The sequence below is a fragment of the Lathamus discolor genome, assembly GCF_037157495.1.
Source record: "Lathamus discolor isolate bLatDis1 chromosome 2 unlocalized genomic scaffold, bLatDis1.hap1 SUPER_2_unloc_1, whole genome shotgun sequence".
Classification (NCBI taxonomy): Eukaryota; Metazoa; Chordata; class Aves; order Psittaciformes; family Psittacidae; genus Lathamus; species Lathamus discolor.
In genome coordinates, this window is record NW_027069094.1 from 608,334 (window position 1) to 631,085 (window position 22,752).

The window sequence follows — 22,752 nt, forward strand, 5'->3', positions numbered from 1 at the left end:
TCTCAGGGCTCCCCTTCAGGAGCCTTCCCTTCCCCAGGCTGCCCCCCCCCAGCTCTCCCAGCCTGGCCCCAGGGCAGAGCCGCTCCAGCCCCCGCAGCAGCTCCGTGCCGTCCTCTGGCCTCGGTCCCACAGCTCCGGGTCCCTCTGGTGCTGCTGCCCTGGGCTGGACGCTGCTGTCTATGGGAAGGTGCTTCGGGGTCGGGTGTCCCAGGGGAGCCGGGGGTGACGCGTGGCGGCACAGGATGGCTGGAGAAGGTGCACGGACAAGGGACACAAAGGCCAGTGGGTGCTCAGGGCTGAGGGGTGCGTGGGGCAGGGGGTCTCAGCGGGGACAGGAGCTGCACCCGCAGATGCTGTGGGCAGCTGGGGGGGGGTTTAGCCATGCTGTGGGGCTGGGCCATGGGCGGCACCCATGGGCACCAGCAGGTCCTGGCGGTACCAGGAGGTCTGTGAGAGGCGGTTTCGGAGGGGTCAATGTTTGGGGAAGCCCGAAGCAGGGACCAGCCCTTGCAGGGACCCATCCTGAGCTCCTCGACAGGCACCATAGCCCCCACCCACCTTCTGCATCCAACCCCACCTCCAGCACCGCATCCAGCAAGGCATCCAGCACCGCATCCAACCCCACATGCAGCACTGCATCCAACCCCATACCCAGCAAGGCATCCAGCAAGGCATCCGACACCGCATCCAACCCCACATCCAGCACCGCATCCAGCACCACATCCAACCCCACATCCAGCACCGCATCCAACCCCATACCCAGCACCGCATCCAACCCCATACCCAGCAAGGCATCCAACACCGCATCCAACCCCACATCATAGAACCATAGAATCATAAACCAGTTAGAATTGTAAAGGACCTTACAATTACCTAGCTCCAGCCACCCACCATGGGCAGGGACACCTCGCACCAGACCACGTCACCCAAGGCTTCATCCAACCTGGCCTTGAGCACCGCCAGGGATGGAGCACTCACAAGCCCCCTGGGCAACCCATTCCAGTGCCTCAGCACAAGAGGAAAGAATTTCCTCCTTAGATCCAATCTAAACTTCCCCTGGTTCAGTTTGAACCCGTTCCCCCTTGTCCTGTCACTGCAGTCCCTGACGAAGAGTCCCTCCCCAGCATCCCTATAGGCCCCCTTCAGGTACTGGAAGGCTGCTCTGAGGTCCCCACGCAGCCTTCTCTTCTCCAGGCTGAACAGCCCCAACTTCCTCAGCCTGTCTTCATACGGGAGGTGCTCCAGTCCCCTGAGCATCCTCGTGGCCTCCTCTGGACTTGTTCCAGCAGTTCCATGTCCTTTTTATGTTGAGGACACCAGAACTGCACACAATGCTCCAGGGGAGGTCTCACAAGAGCAGAGCAGAGGGGCAGGATCACCTCCTTCGCCCTGCTGGCCACGCTCCTTTGGATGCAGCCCAGGATCCGGTTGGTTTCTGGGCTGCGAGCGCACACTGCAGCCGGCTCATGTTCAGTTTCTCATCGACCAGCACCCCCAAGTCCTTCTCTGCAGGGACCTGTAGCATCAAGCACCACATCCAGCCCCACATCCAAACCGCACCCAGCCCCACATCCAACACCGCACCCAGCCCCACATCCAACACCGCATCCAGCCCCACATCCAACACCACATCCAGCCCCACATCCAACGCCGCATCCAGCCCCACATCCAACACTGCACTCAGCCCCACATCCAGCACCGCATCCAGCTCACCATCTAGCATCACATCCAACACTGCTCCAACCCCATCGTGCTGCACCACAACCCACTGCAGCCCACAGCAGCTGGGAGCCACCAACCAGCACCAGTGTCACCAGGGCAGCACTGGGACGAACAGAGCACGTGGAGGTGCCGCTGGCTGGGACATCCTTCACTGCGGCTGCGGCCGCCCCACGTGGCAGTGCCAGGACCCTGCAGGGTCAGTTCCTGCCCCCCCCGAAATGGAGGTGTCAATGGACCGGGATGCCAGGGCCCCGGCGCGGCACCGCCACTGGCATGACACGCAAAAGCAAAACAGAGAATGAGAGTAATAATCATCATCATCATCATCTTAATAACAAGGGATGCGGAGGAACGACAGACGCGGTGGACACGTGGCAAATGGGAGCAGGCGGGAAGGAGGAGAAGTGCTGCGGAAACCCGCGTCGAGTTGCGGCACCAGGGGGCCAGGGCACTGCATGGGTGCCCCGGGGCCGGCCGAGGGGCTCTGGCACCCCGACAGCACCGGCCCCGCTCTCTGCTGAGTGCAAAGGGTGAGGGAGCACGTCCCCGTGTCCTGCAGCGCGGTGCCGGCGGCCCCGGGATGGGGTCTGGGGGCTCCATGACAGCGGTGAGGGGAGTTGGGATGAACATCCAGCCACACTACAACAGAGCGAACAGAGAGATGGGATGAGACAATGGAGACTGGGTCATGGGATGGAGCCCTGAGCCCACGCCAGCAGCGCCCGCCCTGCGCCAAGCAGTGCCCGTGGCCAAGCAGCACCGCAGCGAAGGCCACACCGAGCCGTGCCCGGAGGAGACCGACAGCCCCGGACACCCTGGTGTCAGCACACAGGGAGCGCGGCACCGGCTGAAGCCCCAGCACCAACCCAGCAGCAACCCCAGCTCCAAAGAGGGAACAACCGGAGAGGTCGGTGTTACCTGTGCCGGTGAGCGCGGCCGAGCCACCGCCGCGTCCCAGTGTCCCCTCGAACCCATCCACAAGCTGCCGACACCAGAGACCCAGCTGAGGAGCTCGCCCAGCGGTGCCGCGACGCCCTCGGTGGGGCTGGGGAGAGGCGTCTGCCAGAGAGAGAGCGCGTTACCGTGGCACCGGCACCAGCGGAACCGCCACGAGGGTCAGAGGAGCCCAGCATGCCCACCATGGGAGCGCGCTGGTGTCCACCACCCCCCCGTGCTCGTGGGGTCCCGTGGCCTCCACGCCCCTCAGAGAACGCCCGCGGTGAGGGAGACGTGGCGCAGGAACCGCGCATGGAGCCAGGCTGGGTTTGGCAGTGCCGAGCTCGGCACGGGGCTCCGGCGGACGCCCACTCAGTCCTTGTTAATTCCTTGTTAATTAACTCATTAAAGCTGCTCTAGCATCAAGAACGGGGCCTGGCACGAAGCACACCCCAGGCACATGGGAAGCAGCAGCAGGCGGTGGCGGGAGCTCACGGCACAACCCGGTGCAGTGCCGGAGCCAAGCGCAGTGGCCATGGGCTGGCGGAGGCGGCAGCAGCTCTTGGCGGACGAAGTGCTGGAGCGCGGTCGGGCCAGTGCCGCCGCACTTACGGTGGAGGCAGCAGTGCCACGGTGCTGGGGACGTGCCGGGGCGCCAGGGCAGAGCGGCAGCGCCGGTGCTGGTGTGGAGTGTCGGGTGCGCGGTGCTGGCAGTGTCCTCCTCCTCCCGCCAGCACGTCGACAGGAAAGGGGTCGTCTCCTCCTTGGGGAGTGGGATGAAGCGGCGGGTTAATTATAAAAGAGTCTCTAAGTGGTTAGATCCAAAAGACAGAACGGTTTTCCTGTTTTCCTGTTGGTTTTCCTATTGGTTTGCCTATGTTAGGTTGAGTTTCCTGTTTTGCAGCCCTGCCAGGCCATGCCGCAGGGCGGGCGCGGTGAGGGGCCGGGGGATTCCTCTTTCAATACACGCAGCCCCTGGACTACGCTGGGTTAGTTTTGGTTAAGCCAGGGCAGGCTTTGGCAGGTCATCACCACATTCAACCAGTAACAGGAGATCAGTCCTAGGGAGCAGCAGCAGCGGTGCCACATGCGGAGCGAGCAGGCAGCGGGTTCCTCACGCAGGGGCTGGCGGGTCAGGCCACGCGCAGCGGCAGCCGGTGCATCCCGGCGCGCTCCACGCTTGCCTCCCTCCCGCAGCTCCAGACCAAGGCGGAGGCGAAGGCAGCCACCGCCTCCGCGGGACCCGTCGCGTATCTGCGCCCGAAGCTCGAGGAGGAGTAGGAGGAGGAAGAGAAGGTCATGGAGAAGCCGGAGCCGGTGGCGTCAAAGCTGCCGCGCCGGGAGCCCGAGCGGGAGCCGGTGCGGGAGCCCGAGCGGGAGCCGGAGGTGGAGCCGGCGCTGCTGACGTTGTAGGGGCTGTAGTAGCCCTTGCTGGACTGGGAGGAGGCCTCCAGGAGGCGCAGGCCGGTGCCATCCTCCACCATGCTGCGGTCCATGGCGTCCTTGTAGGAGATCTTGAGCTTGGTCTTGGGGCAGGTGAGGTACTTGGAGTAGGTGTTGACGTCGCGCAGCTTCTGGGCCGTGCGCGCGTCGATGGTGCCCTTCTGCAGCGCCTCATCCAGGGCCACACGGCCCTCGACGTCGGGCTCGATGAGGCCGCCCGTCAGGTACTGCACCTCCAGGAACCGCTGCCCGGCCTCGTAGTAGAGCCAGCCCTTCTTGAGCGCCTGCGCCGCCGACATCTTCGTCTTGGTGCGCGGGTCCTCGAAGCCGTAGAAGGCCTTTTGCGCCAGGTTGATGCGGTCCACCATGATCTTGTCCACCAGGCCCTTGGTCACGGCGTCGGCCACGGTGCACTTGTCGCCGGTGGTGGGGTCGATGATGCCGCCGGTGCAGGCCTGAGCCTCCAGCAGCCGCTGCCCCGTGATGTTGTCCACGAGGTTGCGGCGCATGGCCTCGGTGATGGACACCTTCTCCAGGGTGTCTGTGTCCAGGATGCCGGCCACCGGCCCCGTCTCCTCGGTTGGGTCGCTCCACATGGATATCTGCGTCCTCACTGGTGCCGGGCTGACACTGTAGGAAGAGGAGGAGCCCACAGAGGACGAGCGTGAGCGGAAGCCGCTCATGTTGCCCGAGAGCATGTCCGCGAACTCGGTGATGGAGAGCGTGCCCGCGCGGTACTGGTCCAGCGCCGACTGGTCGATCAGGCCCTTGCCAATGGCGTCATCGATGTCGTACTGGCGCCCCGAGCGCCGGTCGATGATCATGGACTTCACCACGCCGTCGGAGGAGGAGGTGGTGATCTCCTCCCACTCGCACTCCTGCTCTGACAGCTCCAGGTACGTCTGGTGGTCGATGAGGCCCTTGCGATAGGCCTCGTACACGGACATCTCCTTGCCCGTCTCCGGGTCAACAATGACTACCCTGCGCTTGCGGACGGAGGACTTGGAGGACGTCTTCCTCTCCCGCTTCTTCTCCTTCAGGGGCAGGAGGCAGAGGCCGGTCTCCGGGTCCGTGATGCACCGCTCCATGAGCTGCAGGTAGGTGAGGTTCTCCTCCGTGTTGGGGTCAAAGAAGCCCTTGGTGTCGTCGCTGGGGTCCAGCAGGATCTCGTTCATCTCCTCGTCGAAGAGGCCCCTCTTGTAGGCGATCTCCACGGGCAGGCGGTGGCTCTCCTCGGGGTCAATGATGCCGCCGGTGGCGATCTGCGCCTCCAGCAGGCGGATGCCGTGGTCCTTCAGGATCAGCCCCTTCTTCATGGCCTGGAAGAGGGAGATGAGCTTCCCGGAGTAGGGGTCCCGGTAGCCGGTGACAGCCCTCTCAGCAGAGAGCAGCTTGTCCTTGAACTCGGGGCCCACGATGCCCATGCGAACGGCCTCCTCCACCGTCAGCTTCAGGCCCTTGATGGGGTCGATGACGTAGCCCGTGGCTGCTTGCGCCTCCAGGAGCTCGAACGCGGTGCCAGGCCGGATGATGCCCTTCTTCATGGCCTGGTACACAGAGAGCCGCTCCTTGGTGGAGTCCACGAAGACGCCAGCGATGCAGCTGGTGCCCTCCAGGAACTTCTTCAGGTTCTTGGAGACCTCCTCGATGGAGGTGAGTCCCTCCTGCAGGCGCTGTGCAGTGGCCTCGTCCATCACCTGCGAGCGCACCAGCTCCTCCACCGTGATCTGCTTGCGCAGGCCGCGGAAGGTGAGCTTCCGCGTGTCGCAGAGCGGGAGCAGCAGGAGCCCGCTGCCCTCGTCCCGGCGGCACCGCTTCAGCAGCTGCGTGTAGCTCAGCTTCTCCTCCGTGGACGGGTCCACGTAGCTCCGCACCTCGCTGGGCTCGGACAGCATGTCGTACGTGTCCTTGTTGATGAAGCCCCGCTGGCAGGCTACCTCCAGGGGCAGGTGGAAGCCCAAGTGCGGGTCGATGACGCCGCCGGTGGCGATCTGGGCGTCCAGGAGCTTGAGGGCCTCTTCGCTGGGAATGAGGTCCTTCTTCATGGCCTGGAAGATGGAGATCTTCTGCTCGCTGTAGGGGTCTCTGTACCCAGTCACGGCCCTCTCGGCGGACAGGAGCCGGTCGTGGATCTCGGGCCCCACCACACCTTTCCTGACGGCCTCGTCGACGGTCAGCATCTCGTTCTTCATGGGGTCTATCATGAAGCCGGTGGCAGCCTGGGCCTCCAGGAGGGAACGGGCCACTTCTGAGTTGATCAGCCCCTTCTTCAGTGCCTGGTAGATGCTGAGCTTCTGCTTGGAGGAGGGGATGTAGATACCAGCCACGCAGCCCGACCCATAGAGGTACTTCCAGATGGTCTCCACCTCCAGGAGCTCCCGGAAGGTCTTGGAGCCCTGCTTGAGCAGATTGTAGATGTCTTGGGAGATGATCTTGGCCTCGTAGAGCTCCTCGGCCGTGATGCGGCGCCGGACGTAGTCATAGGACGTGAGATTCTGCTGCCGGATGATCTCGGTCTTCTCGATGATCTCGATGATGATGATGATCATGCGCTCCTTGGACACACGGCCTGACTTGAACTCCTCCATGAGCTGCTTCCGCTGCTCCTCAGGCAGCAGATCCGAGTGCATGATCTCCCACAGCGACATGGAGGAGCCCGCCCTGCTGCCCACCGGGATGTCCACCTGCGTCTCCTCGAACACCTTCCGCGTCTCTGCCTCAGTGTAGACCTGCGTGGTCTCCACCACCGTCGGCTTCTCGGGCTCCCGCAGCGGCAGCAGGTAGAGGCCGGTCTCAGGATCCTCGATGCACCTCTCCTTCAGCTGCGTGTAGGTGAGGTTCTCCTGCGTGTTGGGGTCGAAGAAGCCCCTGGTGTCATCACTGGGGTCGGAGAGGGTTCGGTTCATCTCCTCATCGAAGTACCCGCGCTTGTAGGCCACCTCCACGGGCAGGCGATGGCTGTGCACGGGGTCGATGATGCCACCGGTGGCGATCTGGGCCTCGAGCAGGCGGATGCCGTGCTCCTTGACGATGAGCCCCTTCTGCATGGCCTGGAAGAGGGAGATGGTGTTGCCAGAGTAGGGGTCCTTGTAGCCAGTGACCGCCTTCTCAGCAGACAGCAGCTTCTCGTGCAGCTCGGGCCCCACCACACCAGCCTTGACAGCTTCATTGACGTAGAGTTTACGGTTCTTCACGGCATCGATCAGGAACCCGGTGGCTGCCTGGGCCTCCAGGAGGACCACAGCGGTACCGGGCTGCAGCAGGTTCCGCTTCATGGCCTCGTAGATGTTGAGCTTCTCCTTGGTCGCCTCCACATAGACGCCAGCAATGCAGTCGCTGCCGTGCAGGAACCTTCTCACTGCCTCCGTATCGGAGAAGTCCTTCACCGACTTCTTGCCCTCCTTCAGCTGCTCGAACTGGGCTTTGGTGATGATGCGGGACTCCACCAGCTCGCTGGCCGGAACAGGAGCCCGGAGCCCGCTGAATGTCAGCTTCTCCTGCTTCTTGGTCTCTGCCTCCTCGATGATGGTGATGACGATCTTGATGATCTTCTCAATGGTCACCTTGCCGGTCTTGTACTGCCGGAGGAGCTCCCGCCTGTGCTCCTCCGTAAAGTACTCGGAGTGGATCAGCTCCCAGATGGTCATGGTCTGGCCCCTCATGCTGCCCACCGGGACCTCCACGGTCGTCTTGTTGAAGCACTCTTTTGCCTGGCTGTCAGTGTAGACCTCCTCCTGCTGCGCCTGGATGGCTTGGTCAGACAGGGGCAGCAGGTAGAAGCCGGTCTGCTTGTCACGGCGGCAGGTCTTCTGCATCTGGGCGTAGGTGAGGTGCTCCTGGGTGTTGGGGCAATAGAAAGCCTTGGCGTCATCGCGGAACTCGGCCATCGCCTCGTTCATCTCCGGGTCGAAGTAGCCGCGTTTGTAGGCAACGTCGAGCGGGAGCCGGTGGCTGTGGACAGGGTCAACGATGCCGCCAGTGGCAAGCTGGACATCCAGCAGGCGCATGCCGGTGTTGGTGGGGATAAGGCCCTTCTTCAGCGCCTGGAACAGGGAAACCGTCTGGCCTGTGTAGGGGTCTTTGTAGCCGGTCACCGCCTTCTCTGCCGACAGCAGCTTCTCGTGCAGCTCCGGCCCCACCACCTCGGCCTTCACTGCCTCGTCCACGGAGAAGAGCATGTTCCTCACGGGGTCGATGATGTAGCCGGTGGCAGCCTGGGCCTCCAGCAGGGACAGGGCGACCTCCGGCTTCAGCAGGTTCCTCTTCAGGGCATCGTAGAAAGTGAACTTCTGGCCGGTGGACTCCACCAGGACCCCAGCAATGGTGTCGGTGCCCTTCAGGTACTGCCGCACAGACTCCATCTCCACCACGTCCTTCACTGACTTCTTGCCCTTCTGCAGCTCATTGTAGAGGTCTTTGTTGATGATTTTGCTTTCCAGCAGCTCCGCAGCGGGCACGGGGGCCCGCAGGCCCTCAAAGCACAGCTGGCTCTTCTTCTCACTTTCCTCCACAACCGTGATGATGATCTTGATGATCTTCTCCACCGTGATCTTGCCAGTCCGGTACTGCTGGATCAGGTCCCGCCTTTGGTCCTCCGTGAAGTATTCCGAGTTGATGATCTCCCAGATGGTCACCGTCTTCCCTTGGAACTTGCCGAACGGTGCTGTCACTGTGGCCTTCTTGAAGACGTCTTTGGCTTCTTTGTCGGTGTAGACCAGCTCCCTGGCTTTGGCTGCCTGGTCAGTGAGGGGCAGGAGCCTCAGCCCCGTCTCAGGGTCAGTCACGCACCGCTCCAGGAGCTGCATGTAGGTGAGGTTCTCCTGCGTGTTGGGGTCAAAGAAGCCCTTGGTGTCATCGGTGGGGTCCGAGAGGGTTCGGTTCATCTCCTCATCGAAGTACCCGCGCTTGTAGGCAGCTTCCACGGGCAGGCGGTGGCTGTGCACGGGGTCGACGATGCCGCCCGTGGCGATCTGGGCCTCGAGCAGGCGGATGCCGTGCTCCTTGACGATGAGCTCCTTCTGCATGGCCTGGAAGAGGGAGATGCGGTCGCCGGTGTAGGGGTCCTTGTAGCCAGTGACCGCCCGCTCCGCCGCCAGCATCTTGTTGTGCAGCTCGGGCCCAATGATGCCCTCGCGCACGGCCTCGCTCACCGAGAGCCGCGTGTTCCGTACTGGGTCGATGATGAAGCCGGAGGCGGCCTGAGCCTCCAGCAGCACCAGTGCCGTGCCCGGGCTCAGCAGCTTCTGCTTCATGGCCTCATAGATGCTCATCTTCTCGTTGGTGGGCTTGATCAACAACCCGGCAACGCTGCTCTGGCCCTGCAGGTACCTCCTGACCTCGTCCCTCTGCGCGAGCTCACCAACGCTCACTGTGCCCTTCACCAGCTGCTCCAGGCTCTCCTGGCTCAGGACGCCGGCGTCCACCAGCTTCCCTGCGGGCACCTTCTGCCGGATGCCATCGAAGGCTAACTCGGGCTCACCGTTGTGCGCGAGGCCGTCCATCACGTCCCTGCCGTTGGGCATGGCTTGGACGTGTGGCTGCGCCACAGCAACCATGGCCTCCCCGGGCAGGTCGTCCGTCTGGATCATGATCTCACGAGTCTGTGCCAGTGCCGCCTTGTACTCCTCCTGCATCTGCTCCAGCCTCTCCCGCAGCTTCTGGTTCTCCTCTTCCAGAAGCTTCTCCTGGTGCTGCCGCTGCTGCTCCAGCTGCTGCAGCTCCTCCTGCTTGTGCCGGACATTCTCCTCTGCTTCCTTCTGATGCCTCTTGGCCTCATCCAGCATGGCTTTCAACTGCTGCTTCTCCTGCTCCATCTCCTTTTGCTGCCGCTCCTGCTCCGCCTTCAGGTTCTGGGCTTTGTCCACCTCGTCTTTAAAGAGTTTCTCTAGCTTCGATTTCTCCTCCTCGATGAACTTCTCCTTCTGCAGCAGCGCGTCCTTCTCCGTCAGGAAGCTCTGCTGCAGGAGCTGCGTCTCCTGCTGGAGCTGCGCCTGCTGGGCCACCTGCATCTGCAGTGGGGAAGAGGAGAGAACGGTCAGATGGCACCGCGCAGCTCCGGGGCTGTGGGGAGGGGGACATGCACTGCGGCAGCACAGGGCAGGGCTGTGGCGGCACCCAACCGCATGGGCCCCACTGCAGGAGTTAGGAGTGAATGGGAACAGAGGGGGGTTAGGGAGCTGCAGCAAACAACACGGGGCAGCACAAGCAGGGATGAGACACGAAGGTTCAGTTCTGGGACCCCAGCACAAGAGGGATGTGGAGCTGTTGGAGCGAGTCCGGAGGAGACCGCGGAGATGCTGCAGGGGCTGGAGCGGCTCTGCCCTGGAGCCAGGCTGGGAGAGCTGGGCTGGGGCAGCCTGGAGAAGGGAAGGCTCCTGAAGGGGAGACCTGAGAGCAGCTCCAGTGCCTAAAGGGGCTGCAGGGAGCCTGGAGAGGGGCTTGGGGCAAGGGATGGACAGAGCGGATGAGGAGGAACGGCTCCAGCTGGAAGAGGGAAGGGTTGGATGGGATCTGGGAAAGAAATTCTTCAACGTGAGGGTGGTTGGACACTGGAAAAGGTTGAAGGGAGAAGCTGTGGCTGCCCCATCCCTGGCAGTGCTCAAGCCCAGGTTGGACACAGGGGCTTGGAGCCCCCTGCTCCAGTGGAAGGGGTCCCTGTCCGTGGCAGGGGTTGGAGCTGGAGGAGCTTTAAGGTCCTCTCCAACCATTCCATGACTCTATGGATACTGTGGGGTCAGGTACCAAGGTAGGAGCTGGGCACAGAGAAGATCAAGGGAGGAAGGGCCACAGGACCCCAGGAAGGTGCTGGAGCCACCCCACCACAGCAGGAGCAGCGGCAACAGGAGCAGGCAGGGGAGCGAAGGAAGGTCCTGCCCTGACACCTGGCATCGCTGCACCAAAGCCGGCTCCACGCACACCGGGACCCGCAGCGTGGGGGTCCTGCCTCACCAGCAGCCCAATGGCCGGGGCATGGACACGGGCTGGTGGCTCAGGCAGCAGAGCAGCTCCATGCCTGTGCCCGCGCCACAGGGGCTGCGGTGACGGTGGCCAGGACCTGGTTCCGCGTGGCTGGGGAGGGGGAGGAGGTCCCTGCGTGCCACCACTGCTAAGGGGACCCAGTCACCCAGTACCTCCTCCGCCTTCTGCTGCAGCAGCGCCGCCTCCTGCTTCAGCTTCTCCTTCTCCTGCTCCAGGTCGGCGATGGCCTGGCGCAGCTTCTCCGCGTCCTGGTCGCTCTGGTGCCGCTGGATCTCCAGGGTGTGCACCAGCGTCATCTTCTCCTGCGTGGCCAGCTCGGTCTGGTGCAGCCGCTCGCTGATCTCCTCTGCCTGCTTCTTGAACTTCCTGGCCTCCTCCTCCGCCTTGGCCTGGGCCATGCTCATCTCCGCCACGTGCAGCTTGAGGCGCTCGGCCTCAGCCGTGATCTCCAGCTGCCGCCGGCGCTCAGCCTCCAGCGTCTTCTGGAAGCCCTCGGTCTCCTCGGCCAGGCGCTGCTGCATCTGTTCCTTGTCCTCCTGCAGCCGCTTGGCGTGCTCCTGCGCCAGGTCCTTCTGCTTCTGCAGCATCTCGGCTTCGGCCTTGAGCCGCGTGGCTTCCTGCACCGCCTGCATCTTCTCCTTCAGCATCTTCTCGGCCAGCGCCCGCTGCTGCGCCAGGTCGTCCTCGGCGAGCTGCCGCATGCGCGCGGCCTCCTGCGCCTCCACGCTGAGCCGCGCCACCTCCTCGGCCACCTGCTTCATCTTCTCTGCCTCCTCCGCCAGCAGCTTCTGCGTGTTGTCCTTGTCCTTGAGGATCAGCGCCTTGTTCTCCTCCTCGATGCGGCTCTTCAGCCTCGCCAGCTCCTCCAGCTGCACCCGCACCTTGAAGAGCTCCTCCTCGACCTGCGCCTTCTGCCGCGCGGCGTCGCCTGCCTCCTCCTTCAGCCGCTGCAGCTCCTCGTCCAGGATGCTCTTCTGGTGGTCGGTCTCCTCCAGGCGCAGCTTCACCTTGGTGAGCTCCTGCTCCACCTGCGCCTTCTGCCGCAGCGTCTGCTCCGCGAACTTCTTGTGCTTCTCCATCTCGGCGTCGGCCAGCTGCTTCTGCCGCAGCGCCGCCTGCTCGGCCTGCGCCCGCCGCGCCGCCTCCAGCTCCGCCTCCTTGCGCAGCGCCTCGGCCGCCGCCTGCGCCCGCGCCGTGGCCGCCGCCTCCTCCTCCGCGCGCTGCTTCAGCCGCTCGGCCTCCTCCACGCGCCGCCGCGACAGCCCCGCGTCCTGCTCGGCCCGGCCCCGCGCCAGCTCGGCCTCCTCGGCCGCCCGCCGCGCGCGCTCGGCCTCGTCGCGCAGCCGCTCCACCAGGCTCTGCTCCTGCTGCCGCACCTGCTGCAGCTCCTGCTCCTGCTGCTGCACCGCGGCCAGCCGCGCCTTCTCCTCCGCCGCGATGCGCTTCTGCGCCGCCTCCCGCGCCAGCTGCACCTGCCGCTCCGACTCCTTCTCCGCCAGCTCCTTCTGCCGCCGGGCGTCCTCCACCATGGCCCGCAGCCGCTCCACCTCCTCCAGCGCCAGGCGCCGCTGCCGCGCCGCCTCCTCCTCGGCCGCCAGGATGTCCTGCAGCTTCTCCTCGGCCTCGCGCCGCCGGCCCTCCTCCTGCAGCGCCAGCGCCCGCTGCCGCTCGGCCTCGCGCTCCGCCTGCTCGCGGCTGCGCTGCACCTCCTCGGCCTCGCCGCGGATGCGGCTCAGCTCCCGCTCCAGCTCGCTCTTGCCCGCCGAGGCCCGCTCGAAGCTGGCCTTGAGCGCCCGGATCTCCTCCTCCACCTGCCGCCGCTGCCGCAGCGTGTCCTCCACCAGCCCCTTCTGCCGCTCCAGCTCGCTCTCCGAGCTGCGCTTCAGCTGCGCGATCTTCTCCTCGATGTCCTGCTTGTGCTGCGCCGCCTGCTCCTCCAGCAGCCGCCGCTGGTACGCCTCGTCCTCGGCCAGCCGCCGCAGCCGCTCGTTCTCCGCCTCCTTCTCCTTCAGCGCGATTTCCGCCTCCGCCTTCAGCCGCGACGCCTCGTTGATGGCCGCCAGCTTCTCCTTCAGGATGCGCTCGGCCTCAGCGCGCTGCCGCCCAGCCTCCTCCTCCGCCAGCTGCCGCTGCCGCTTGGCCTCCTCGGAGAGGGCGCGCAGCCGCGCCGCCTCCTCCGCCAGCTCCCGCAGCTTGCTGGCCTCGGCCTCCAGCCGCTGCTTCGACTTCTCGCTGCTGGAGCGCGACTCCTCCTCCGCCCGGGCCTTGCTCTGCAGCAGCACCTCCATCTCGGCCCTCAGCTTGGCCAGCTCCTCCTCAACCTCCTTCCGCTTCCGGATGGCCTCGCTCACCTCCTCCTTCAGCCGGGACTGCTCCTCCTCCAGCAGCAGCCGCTGCTGCTCGCCGTTGTCCATCTCCGCCTTCAGCCGGATCAGCTCCTGCTCCGCCGCCAGCTTCTGCTGGGCCGTGCCCTCCGCCAGCTCCCGCTGCTTCTCCAGCTCCTCCTCGGCTGCCTCCTTCTGCCGCAGGGCCGCCTGCTCCGCCTTGGCGCGCTTGCGGGCCTCGCGCTCCGCGTCCTCCTTCTGCTTCTCGGCCTCCTCCTGCGCCAGCGTCTTCTGGTGCGCCACCTCCTCCGCCTGCAGCCGCAGGCGCAGCGCCTCGTTGGCCTTCTGCCGCCAGCGCTCCAGCTCCTTCTCCGCTTCCTCCCGCGACCGCTCGGCCTCGCGCTGCTGCTGCTTCAGGCGCTCGGCCTCCTCCTGCAGCTGCGCCACCGCCACGTGCTCGCGCTGCAGCGACAGCTCCAGCTGCGCCGTCTGCTCCGCCATGGAGCGGCGCCGGCTCTGCAGCTCCGCCTCGGCGCTGCGCTGCGCCGCCTCCTGCGCCACGCGGATCTGCCGCTGCTTCTCGGCCTCCGCCTGCCGCAGGCGCCGCTCGGCCTCCTCCGCCTGCAGCCGCAGCCCCTCCAGCGCCGCCACCGCCTCCTGCTTCTCGCGCGCCGCGTCGCGCTCGGCCCGCACCTTGCGCGCCAGCTCCTCCTCGGCCTCGCGCTTCTTCTGGCTCTCGTCCTTCACCTGCCGGCGCAGGCGCTCGGCCTCCTCCTGCGCCTGCCGCTTCTGCCGCTCGGCCTCCTCGGCGCGCGCCCGCAGGTCGTGCAGCTCGGCCTCGGCGCCCAGGCGCTGCCGCTCCGTGCTCTCCAGCTGCCGCCGGATCACCCGGATCTCCTCCTCCACCTTCTTGCGGCTGGACTCGGCCTCCTCAATCAGCTTCACCTTGGCCTCGATCTGGTGGTCCGAGTTCTGCCGCAGCTGCAGCAGCTCCTGCTGGATGTTCTGCTTCTGCTGCTCCGCGTCCACGGCCACCACCTCGCGCCGCGCCACCTCCTCCTGCATGCGGAGCTGCAGCTCCTGCGCCTCGGCCTCCGCCTGCGCCTTGGCCTTGGCGTGCGCCTCGGCCAACTGCCTCTGCTTCTCCAGCTGCGCCTCCACCTCCGCCAGCCGCTTCCTCTCCTCCTCCTTCAGCTTCTCGGCGGCTTTCTGGAGCGGGAAGGGGGAGCGGAGAAAACAGAGAGGGGGGAGAAAGAGAGAGATCACAAAGGGATGCGACCGGGCTGCGGCCGCGCGGGATGCGCCTGCGATGGCTCCGGCCCCCCGGGGCGGTGACGCCAGCTCCAGAAGACGCGTGGCACGAGGGAACACAGCTGGGACAGCGGCAGCAGCGCAGCCCCAGGCACCACGGAGAGGAGAGGAACAGAGCAACAGAGCGCGAGCAAAGCCCGGCGCGATGGGGACCCGGAGCGAGCAGCCTGAGCACCAGCATGCCCGGAGCCAGCCAGGAGCCTCCTGCGCTCACCGGGGCTCACCGCAACACAAGGGCCAGCGCCAAAAGCCACCGACTGCCGGGGGACGGAGCATCAGGATGAGTGGGACGGAGGGCGCAGGTGGGAGGAAGGAGCCACCAGGAAAGCCTCAATGACGTGGAGAGCAGCGCAAGCTCCGGCCTTGCCACCGCACACCACGCACCGGCCTGAGGCCCTTCAGTGGCCGTGCCATGGAGTCTCATGCCGCATGCACCACAGGCGAGGCAGGCGCATGCCGAGGCCGGGCACATGCGGGTGAGCGGGACCCCCTGTGCCACGGGGCCACGTCCCCTCAGAAAGGCCCCAGGAGCGGGGGCAGAGGCGGAGGAGGGTGAGGAGCAGCACGGCGCAAGGGGGACATGCGCGGGGTGAGTACCTGGTGCGGGGATGCCAGAGTCATCCTGGGCTTTATTTTACCCTCCATTAGCTCCCCACCACCACCAACATCCCCCAAGGCAAAGCACCGGTAAAGCGTCTCGACTTGGAGGCAGAAACCAGGAGTTGGAGAGGTCACTGAGAGCGGACCCCATGGTGCCGGCACCCTGCAGCCATGTGCCTGCGCGGTGTATCTGGGAAGCGCCTCCTACCACCAGTCCCACCGGAGCTGGGCATCACAGTCCCACCAGAGCCCAGCCACCAGCACCGGGTGCAGCAGAGTTAGGGGCCGCGGCAGGGTTAGTGATGGGGCGGCAGCTGCCTCACACCAGCAGCCCCAGTGTGGTGCAGCAGCAAGGTTCAGCCGGCGCGGTGCCGCCGCGCTCCTACCTCCTCATCCTCCAGCCGCCGCAGCGTGTCAGTGATGAACTTGATGTACTGGCTGGTGAGCGTGGTCAGCTCGCTGTACTGCGTCCTCAGGTCCACGTACTGCGGCAGAGGACAGCGGTCAGCAGGAACGGAGTGCCCACAGCACACCACGGCACACCACAGCGCACCATGACACTGCGGCACACCAGCAGTGGTGGGGCCAGATGCAGGCCAGCCCTGTACCCCCACCTTTGGCAAAGGGCTGTGGCTTCAGGGTTAGGGTTGAGATCGTTAGGATTATGGGGTGAGGTTTAGGATCAGGGTTGGGTTGGGTTTGTGTCAAGACTGAGGTTATGTTCAGGGTTAGGGTTAGGGTTAGATTAGGGTTAGGTTACTGTTAGGGTTAGATTAAGATCAGGTTTAGTGTCAGGGTCACTGCCATGGCCAGGTTGAGGGCCAGTATTCTCTTACCTCTTGGCAGATGCCATTAGGGATGGGGTCATTAGGTTTGGGGTTAGGGTATCAGGGTCAGGTTTAGGCTCGGAGTCCCCTCACCTCCTGGATGATGCTGTCGGACGCGGACTGCACTTTGGGTTTCTTGGCTGGTGATGCCATTGGCTCCACCTGCGCCTTGAAGCTCACGAGCTGCAGCTCGTAGTCCTGCAGAGGATTCATGTCCCGTCACACCGTGCCCCAGCAGGACCCCCAGCTCCTCCCCAGCACCCCAGCCGCACTGCCCACCTTGATGGCGTCAATGTACTGCTTGGCGTGGCGCTGGCACTCCTCCACCTTCTCCTTGTTGCGGTCGCATTCCTCCAGCAGCTCCTGAGGGGCAAACTGGGATGAGCTCCGGGAGTGCCGGCGCATCCGGCACACCCAGCCCCACCGGCTGCACCGCACGTACCTGCTCCTGCAGCAGCTGCTGCCGCACGCTGGCGATGTCGGCAATGGGCACGGCCTGGATCTCCTCCTGCCGCCGTCGCGCCTCCTGCAGCCAGCAGCGCAGCGCGGCGCAGCTCTCGCGGTAGCTCCGCAGCTGCCGGCCCAGCTGCTCCAGGTCACGGTGCCGCAGGTCGGCCTGCGCCAGGACCCCGCGCCAGCGCTCCAGCAGCTGCTGCACCCGCTCCCGGAACCGCTCCAGGTCCACGTCGCGCTCGCTGTGGCCCCGCACCATGCGCTCGTTCACTTCCTTGGCCTTGCCGAGGTCGGTCTCCAAGGTGCTGAAGAGGGGCTGGTGGCCCTCGGCCTGCGCCCGCAGCCGCTGCGGCACACAGAGCAGCGCCGTCAGCACCAGGTCACCCGCACCCCCGGCACGCTGCTGCCAACGCCATTACCTTCAGCTCCGCCTGCGTGGCCTCCAGCTCCTGCAGATCCGCCGGCACTGTCTGCACGTCCTTCAGCTGGTCCTCGTACTTCCTGAGCAGCTCCTCAGCCCCCTGCGTGCTGTGGATCACCAGTTTGACGGTCTTCAGCCTGCGGAGAGCGGAGACGGGGACAGAGACCATGGGATGGGAGGGAGACACTGGAACGGCCACTGCCATTGAACCATGGGATGGTTTGGGCTGGAAGAGACCTCAAACCCCCTCCAGCTCCAACCCCGACACAGGCAGGGACCCCTTCCACTGGAGCAGGGGGCTCCAAGCCCCTGTGTCCAACCTGGCCTCGAGCACTGCCAGGGATGGGGCAGCCCCAGCTTCTCCCTTCACCCCCTGCCAGTGCCCCAGCACCCTCATGGGGAAGAACTCCCCAAGATCCCATCACCTCTTCCCTCTTCCTCCCCATCCCATCCCTGCCTCCCTTGTCCCAAGCCCCTCTCCAGGTTTCCTGCAGCCCCTTCAGGCCCTGGAGCTGCTCTCAGGCCTCCCCTTCCCGCAGCAGAGGGGCAGGATCCCCCCCCGCGCTGCTGCTCCCGCTCTGGGTGCCCCCAGCACACGGGGGGGTTCTGGGCTCAAGCGCTCACTGAAGCCGGGTCCTGGGGAGCTTCTCCCCCCCCAGCACCCCGGGTCCTGCTCCTCAGGCTCCAGCCGCTCTCCCCCAGCCTGGGTCTGTGCTGGGATTGCCCTGACCCAGAGCAGACCCCACCAGACCCAGCTCACCCCACCTGATGGCCACCCCGGCAGGGCCGGGATGTGCCGCTGGGCACTCACTTCTCCAGGTAGATGCTGGACAGGCTGTAGACCTGCTCCATCTTCTGCAGCATCAGCTCCAGCTCCGAGCGCAGCACCGGGGCTGAGCCGGGCGGCTCCACCTGCGCCAGCACCTCCTGCGCCTCCTCCCCAACCGAGTCCAGGCTCTTCCTGATGCCCTCCAGCTCCACATGGATTTGCTGCGGGAACAGGAGCGGCCCTCACTCCATGTGACACAGATCCTTGTGCCGGAGGAGAGGAGCAGAGCCTGGGGAAGCGTCTGAGCCTGCAGAGCCAGCACAGAGCGGGGCACTGCTCTGGGTGCCCCACGCACCGCTATGGGTGCCCCATGCACTGCTCCTGGTGCTGGGCACTGCTCTGGGTGCCCCATGCACCGCTATGGGTGCCCCATGCACTGCTCCTGGTGCTGGGCACTGCTCTGGGTGCCCCACGCACCGCTATGGGTGCCCCATGCACTGCTCCTGGTGCTGGGCACTGCTCTGGGTGCCCCACGCACCGCTATGGGTGCTGGGCACTGCTCTGGGTGCCCCATGCACTGCCCTGGTGCTGGGCACTGCTCTGGGTGCCCCACGCACCGCTATGGGTGCTCCATGCACTGCTCCAGGTGCTGGGCACTGCTCTGGGTGCCCCATGCACTGCTCCTGGTGCTGGGCACTGCTCTGGGTGCCCCACACACCGCTACGGGTGCCTCATGCACTGCTCCGGGTGCCCCCTGCGCTCTCCGGGTGCCAGACACACGTCACCTGCTGCTCCGTGATGCGCCGGGCGCATTCCGCCTGCGGGTCTTTGTCAAGTGGAAGCCGCAGGCGATGGATGGTGCTGGACTCGCAGCGCTGCAGCTGCAGGCTCAGCTCCTTCAGCCGCGACAGGAAGCTCTGACACAGGGACTCATCCTGCTCTCCTGTGGGGACAGCCATGAGGATGGGTCAGGAATGTCCCACTCCATCCGCCTCCATGAGGGTGAGTCAGCACTGTCCCACTCTGTTTGCATCCTTAGGGATGGGTCAGCACAGTCCCACTCTATTCCATCCATAGGGACAAGTCAGCACCGTCCCGCCCCATTCCATCCATAGGGATGAGTCAGCACCGTCCCGCCCCATTCCATCCATAGGGATGAGTCAGCACCGTCCCACTCTGTTTCCATCCACAGGGACAGGTCAGCGCTGTCCCACTCCATTCCCATCCATAAGAACACGTCAGCACCCCACTCTGTTCCCATCCATGGGGATGGGTCAGCACCATCCTGATCTGTTCCCATCCATAGGGACTGGTCAGCACCATCCTGACCTGTTCCCATCCATGGGGATGGGTCAGCACCATCCTGTCCTGTTCCCATCCATAGGGACTGGTCAGCACCATCCTGACCTGTTCCCATCCATAGGGATGGTTCAGCACCATCCTGACCTGTTCCCATCCATGGGGATGGTTCAGCACCATCCTGACCTGTTCCCATCCACGGGGATGGTTCAGCACCATCCTGACCTGTTCCCATCCATAGGGACTGGTCAGCACCATCCTGACCTGTTCCCATCCATAGGGACTGGTCAGCACCATCCTGACCTGTTCCCACCCCCAGGGCCGTCTCCTCTCCCCCCTCTCCCCTCCCCACATGCACGCGGATGCGGCGGTGCCGCAGGGCCGGATCCCACCTTTCTCGTGGCCGCGCCTCAGCCGGTCGTGGTGCCGGGTGCAGGCCTCGTACTCGCGCTGCAGCTGCTGCCGCTCCTCCGGCGCGAAGCTGGGCGAATCCTGGCTCTCCCGCAGGAATTCCTGGTAGTGCGTCTCCAGGCTCTGCAGCACCTGGCGGCACTCCTCGGGCGGCAGCGTGCGGAACTGCGGGAGCACGCGCGTCAGCACCGGGACGCAGTGCGTGTGCACCGGGACACACGTGCATCGGGACACAGCGTGTGTGCACTGGCACACTGTGTGTGTGCATCGGGACACAGCGTGTGCACACCGGGACACAGCGTGTGCGCATCGGGACACACGTGCATTAGGACACAGCGTGTGTGCATTGGGACACAGCGTGTGTGCATCGGGACACACGTGCATGGGGACACAGCGTGTATGCATTGGGACACAGCGTGTGCGCATCGGGACACACGTGCATGGGGACACAGCGTGTGTGCATTGGGACACAGCGTGTGTGCACCGGGACACACGTGCATGGGGACACAGCGTGTGCGCATCGGGACACACGTGCATGGGGACACAGCGTGTGTGCACCGGGACACAGCGTGTGTGCATCGGGACACACGTGCATTGGGACACAGCGTGTGCGCACTGGGACACACGTGCATTGGGACACACGTGCATTGGGACACAGCGTGTGTGCATCGGGACAGAGCGTGTGTGCATCGGGACAGAGCGTGTGCGCATCGGGACACACGTGCATTGGGACACACTGTGTGTGCATCGGGACACACGTGCATTGGGACACAGCCTGTGCGCACCGGGACACAGCCTGTGCGCATCGGGACACACGTGCATTGGGACACAGCGTGTGCGCACCGGGACACAGCGTGAGTGCATCAGGAGATAGCGTGTGTGCATGGGGACACAGTGTGTGCGCACTGGGACACACGTGCATTGGGACACACCATGTGCGCACCGGGACACACGTGCATTGGGACACAGTGTGTGCGCACCGGGACACACGTGCATTGGGACACAGCGTGTGCGCACTGGGACACGGCCTGTGCGCACCGGGACACAGCCTGTGCGCACCGGGACATGGCGTGTGCACACCGGGACACAGCGTGAGTGCACCGGGACACAGCGTGTGTGCATTGGGACATAGTGTGTGTGCATGGGGACACAGTGTGTGCGCACCGGGACACACTTGCATTGGGACACGGCGTGTGTGCACCGGGACACAGCGTGTGTGCATCGGGACACACTGTGTGTGCACATGGGGACAGTGTGTGTGCATCGGGACAGAGCGTGTGTGCACCAGGACGCGTGTGTACTGGGACACAGCGCGTGTACTGGGACGTGTGCACCCAGACAAGTGTGGGCACGGGGGCGCCCATCTGTGCACCAGGACCCGCGCACACCCCAGGAGCACCGGGGCATGGCACAGGGCACTCACCGTGAGCTGGGACCAGGCCTGGATCTGCCGCATGTCTCGGGTCAGGCACTGCCAGGCGCGGAGGCTCCGCAGGTCCTGGTGCAGCTGGTGCCAGAGCTGCAGCAGCTCCTGGTGCTCAGCCTCCAGCCTGCAGAAACGCAGCGTCAGCAGCGGGGGGGATCGGGGCCCCTGCGCCGGGGGGGGGCCCATAGGGCCGGGGGGTGCCGTGGGGTCAGCAGGGACCGTGGCGCCGTGCTCACCTCCGCACCGCATCCAGCGCCTCGGGGTTGGGGGGCGGCAGGATGAAGCACACGCTCGGCACCTCGGCCTCGCCGCCGCCGCTCAGCACCTTCCACTTGTGGGGCTGCGCGTTGCTGAGCAGGGTGCACGTGTCCTGCTTGCGCACCGTGATCTGCAGGGCCGGGACGGGGGGCGGTAGGGGTAGGAATAGACCCGTGCACCCCCCCGGGCTGGGGGGATGGCCGGTCCCTGTGCACCCCTCGACGTGCTGGGGATGGGGGCACCCCTGGGGCTGCAGTGGGACTGGTGCATGGGGGCACCCCTGGGGCTGCGGGGGGACTGGCGCATGGGGGGCACCCCTGGGGCTCACACGCTGGTCTCCCACCGCACCCTCCACGTTCCCTCGTTGCCCCCTTGTCCCCACCGCGGTCCATCCCCCCTTGCACCCTCACCCCCGTGCCCCCCATCCCCGTGCCCCCCCGACCCCGCGCACCTGCAGCTGCCGGTAGTCGCAGACCGCCTGCAGGCGGGGCCGGCCCTGCACCGCTGCGCCGGGGCTGCGCGGCTTCAGCTGCACGATGGCGCTGGCGCGGCGGGAGAGCGCCGGGAGCTGCGCCCCGACCTCCTGCAGCTGCTCCCGCAGCTCCTGTGGGGCAGCACGGTCAGGGGGGCATCCCCCGCGGGGTCACCCCCACACACAGGGTCACCCCCACACAGGGGGTCACCCCATACACACTGCGGGGTCACCCCATACACACTGCGGGGTCACCCCATACACACTGCGGGGTCACCCACACACTGCGGGGTCACCCCACACACTGCGGGGTCACCCCATACACAGGGGGTCACCCATACACACTGCGGGGTCACCCCACACACTGCGGGGTCACCCACACACACTGCAGGGTCACCCCATACACACTGCAGGGTCACCCACACACTGCAGGGTCACCCACACACTGCGGGGTCACCCATTCACTGCGGGGTCACCCCACACACTGCGGGGTCACCCCATACACAGGGGGTCACCCATTCACTGCGGGGTCACCCACACACACTGCGGGGTCACCCCATACACTGCGGGGTCACTGCACACACACTGCGGGGTCACCCACACACACTGCGGGGTCACCCCATACACACTGCGGGGTCACCCCATACACACTGCGGGGTCACCCCCACACTGCAGGGTCACCCACACACACTGCGGGGTCACCCATTCACTGCGGGGTCACCCTCCCTGGGGAACCCGGGGGGACACTGCAGGGAGGGGGGCACACCTGTGTGTGTCTGCATGGTGCTGGGGTTGCATAGGGGTCCCCATAGGGGTGCCTGCTCAGGCCGGCATGCTGCAGCAGGGAGCACTGGGGTGCCCATAGGGGTGCATTGGGGCCCATACTCACATTGGCATGCTGCAGCAGGGAGCACTGGGGTGCCCATAGGGGTGCATTGGGGTGCATTGGGGCCCATACTCACATTGGCATGCTGCAGCAGGGAGCACTGGGGTGCATTGGGGTGCATTGGGGCCCATACTCACATTGGCATGCTGCAGCAGGGAGCACTGGGGTGCCCATAGGGGTGCATTGGGGTGCATTGGGGCCCATACTCACATTGGC

The 22,752-nt window shown here is 65.4% G+C and overlaps 1 protein-coding gene across 4 annotated transcripts in view; it reads right to left on the minus strand.

The window, feature by feature from the left end:
* Positions 1-2,688: 2,688 nt before the first annotated feature.
* PLEC (plectin) overlaps positions 2,689-22,752 on the minus strand; it is a 30,458-nt gene continuing 10,394 nt past the window's right edge. For 2 of the 4 annotated variants that reach the window (XM_065664139.1, XM_065664138.1), the window contains 13 exons: positions 21,630-21,782; positions 21,157-21,308; positions 20,918-21,044; positions 19,476-19,659; positions 18,570-18,727; positions 17,827-18,005; positions 17,014-17,152; positions 16,584-16,940; positions 16,421-16,504; positions 16,235-16,339; positions 15,701-15,799; positions 11,232-14,612; positions 2,689-10,109 (listed from right to left, as the gene is read on the minus strand). In XM_065664139.1, coding sequence (XP_065520211.1) covers positions 3,792-10,109; positions 11,232-14,612; positions 15,701-15,799; positions 16,235-16,339; positions 16,421-16,504; positions 16,584-16,940; positions 17,014-17,152; positions 17,827-18,005; positions 18,570-18,727; positions 19,476-19,659; positions 20,918-21,044; positions 21,157-21,308; positions 21,630-21,782 — 11,436 coding nt within the window. In that variant the 3' untranslated portion in view covers positions 2,689-3,791. Of the gene's footprint in view, positions 10,110-11,231; positions 14,613-15,700; positions 15,800-16,234; positions 16,340-16,420; positions 16,505-16,583; positions 16,941-17,013; positions 17,153-17,826; positions 18,006-18,569; positions 18,728-19,475; positions 19,660-20,917; positions 21,045-21,156; positions 21,309-21,629; positions 21,783-22,539; positions 22,612-22,752 lie in introns of those variants that run through there. The other 2 variants (XM_065664140.1, XR_010608983.1) reach the window with 2 other exon arrangements.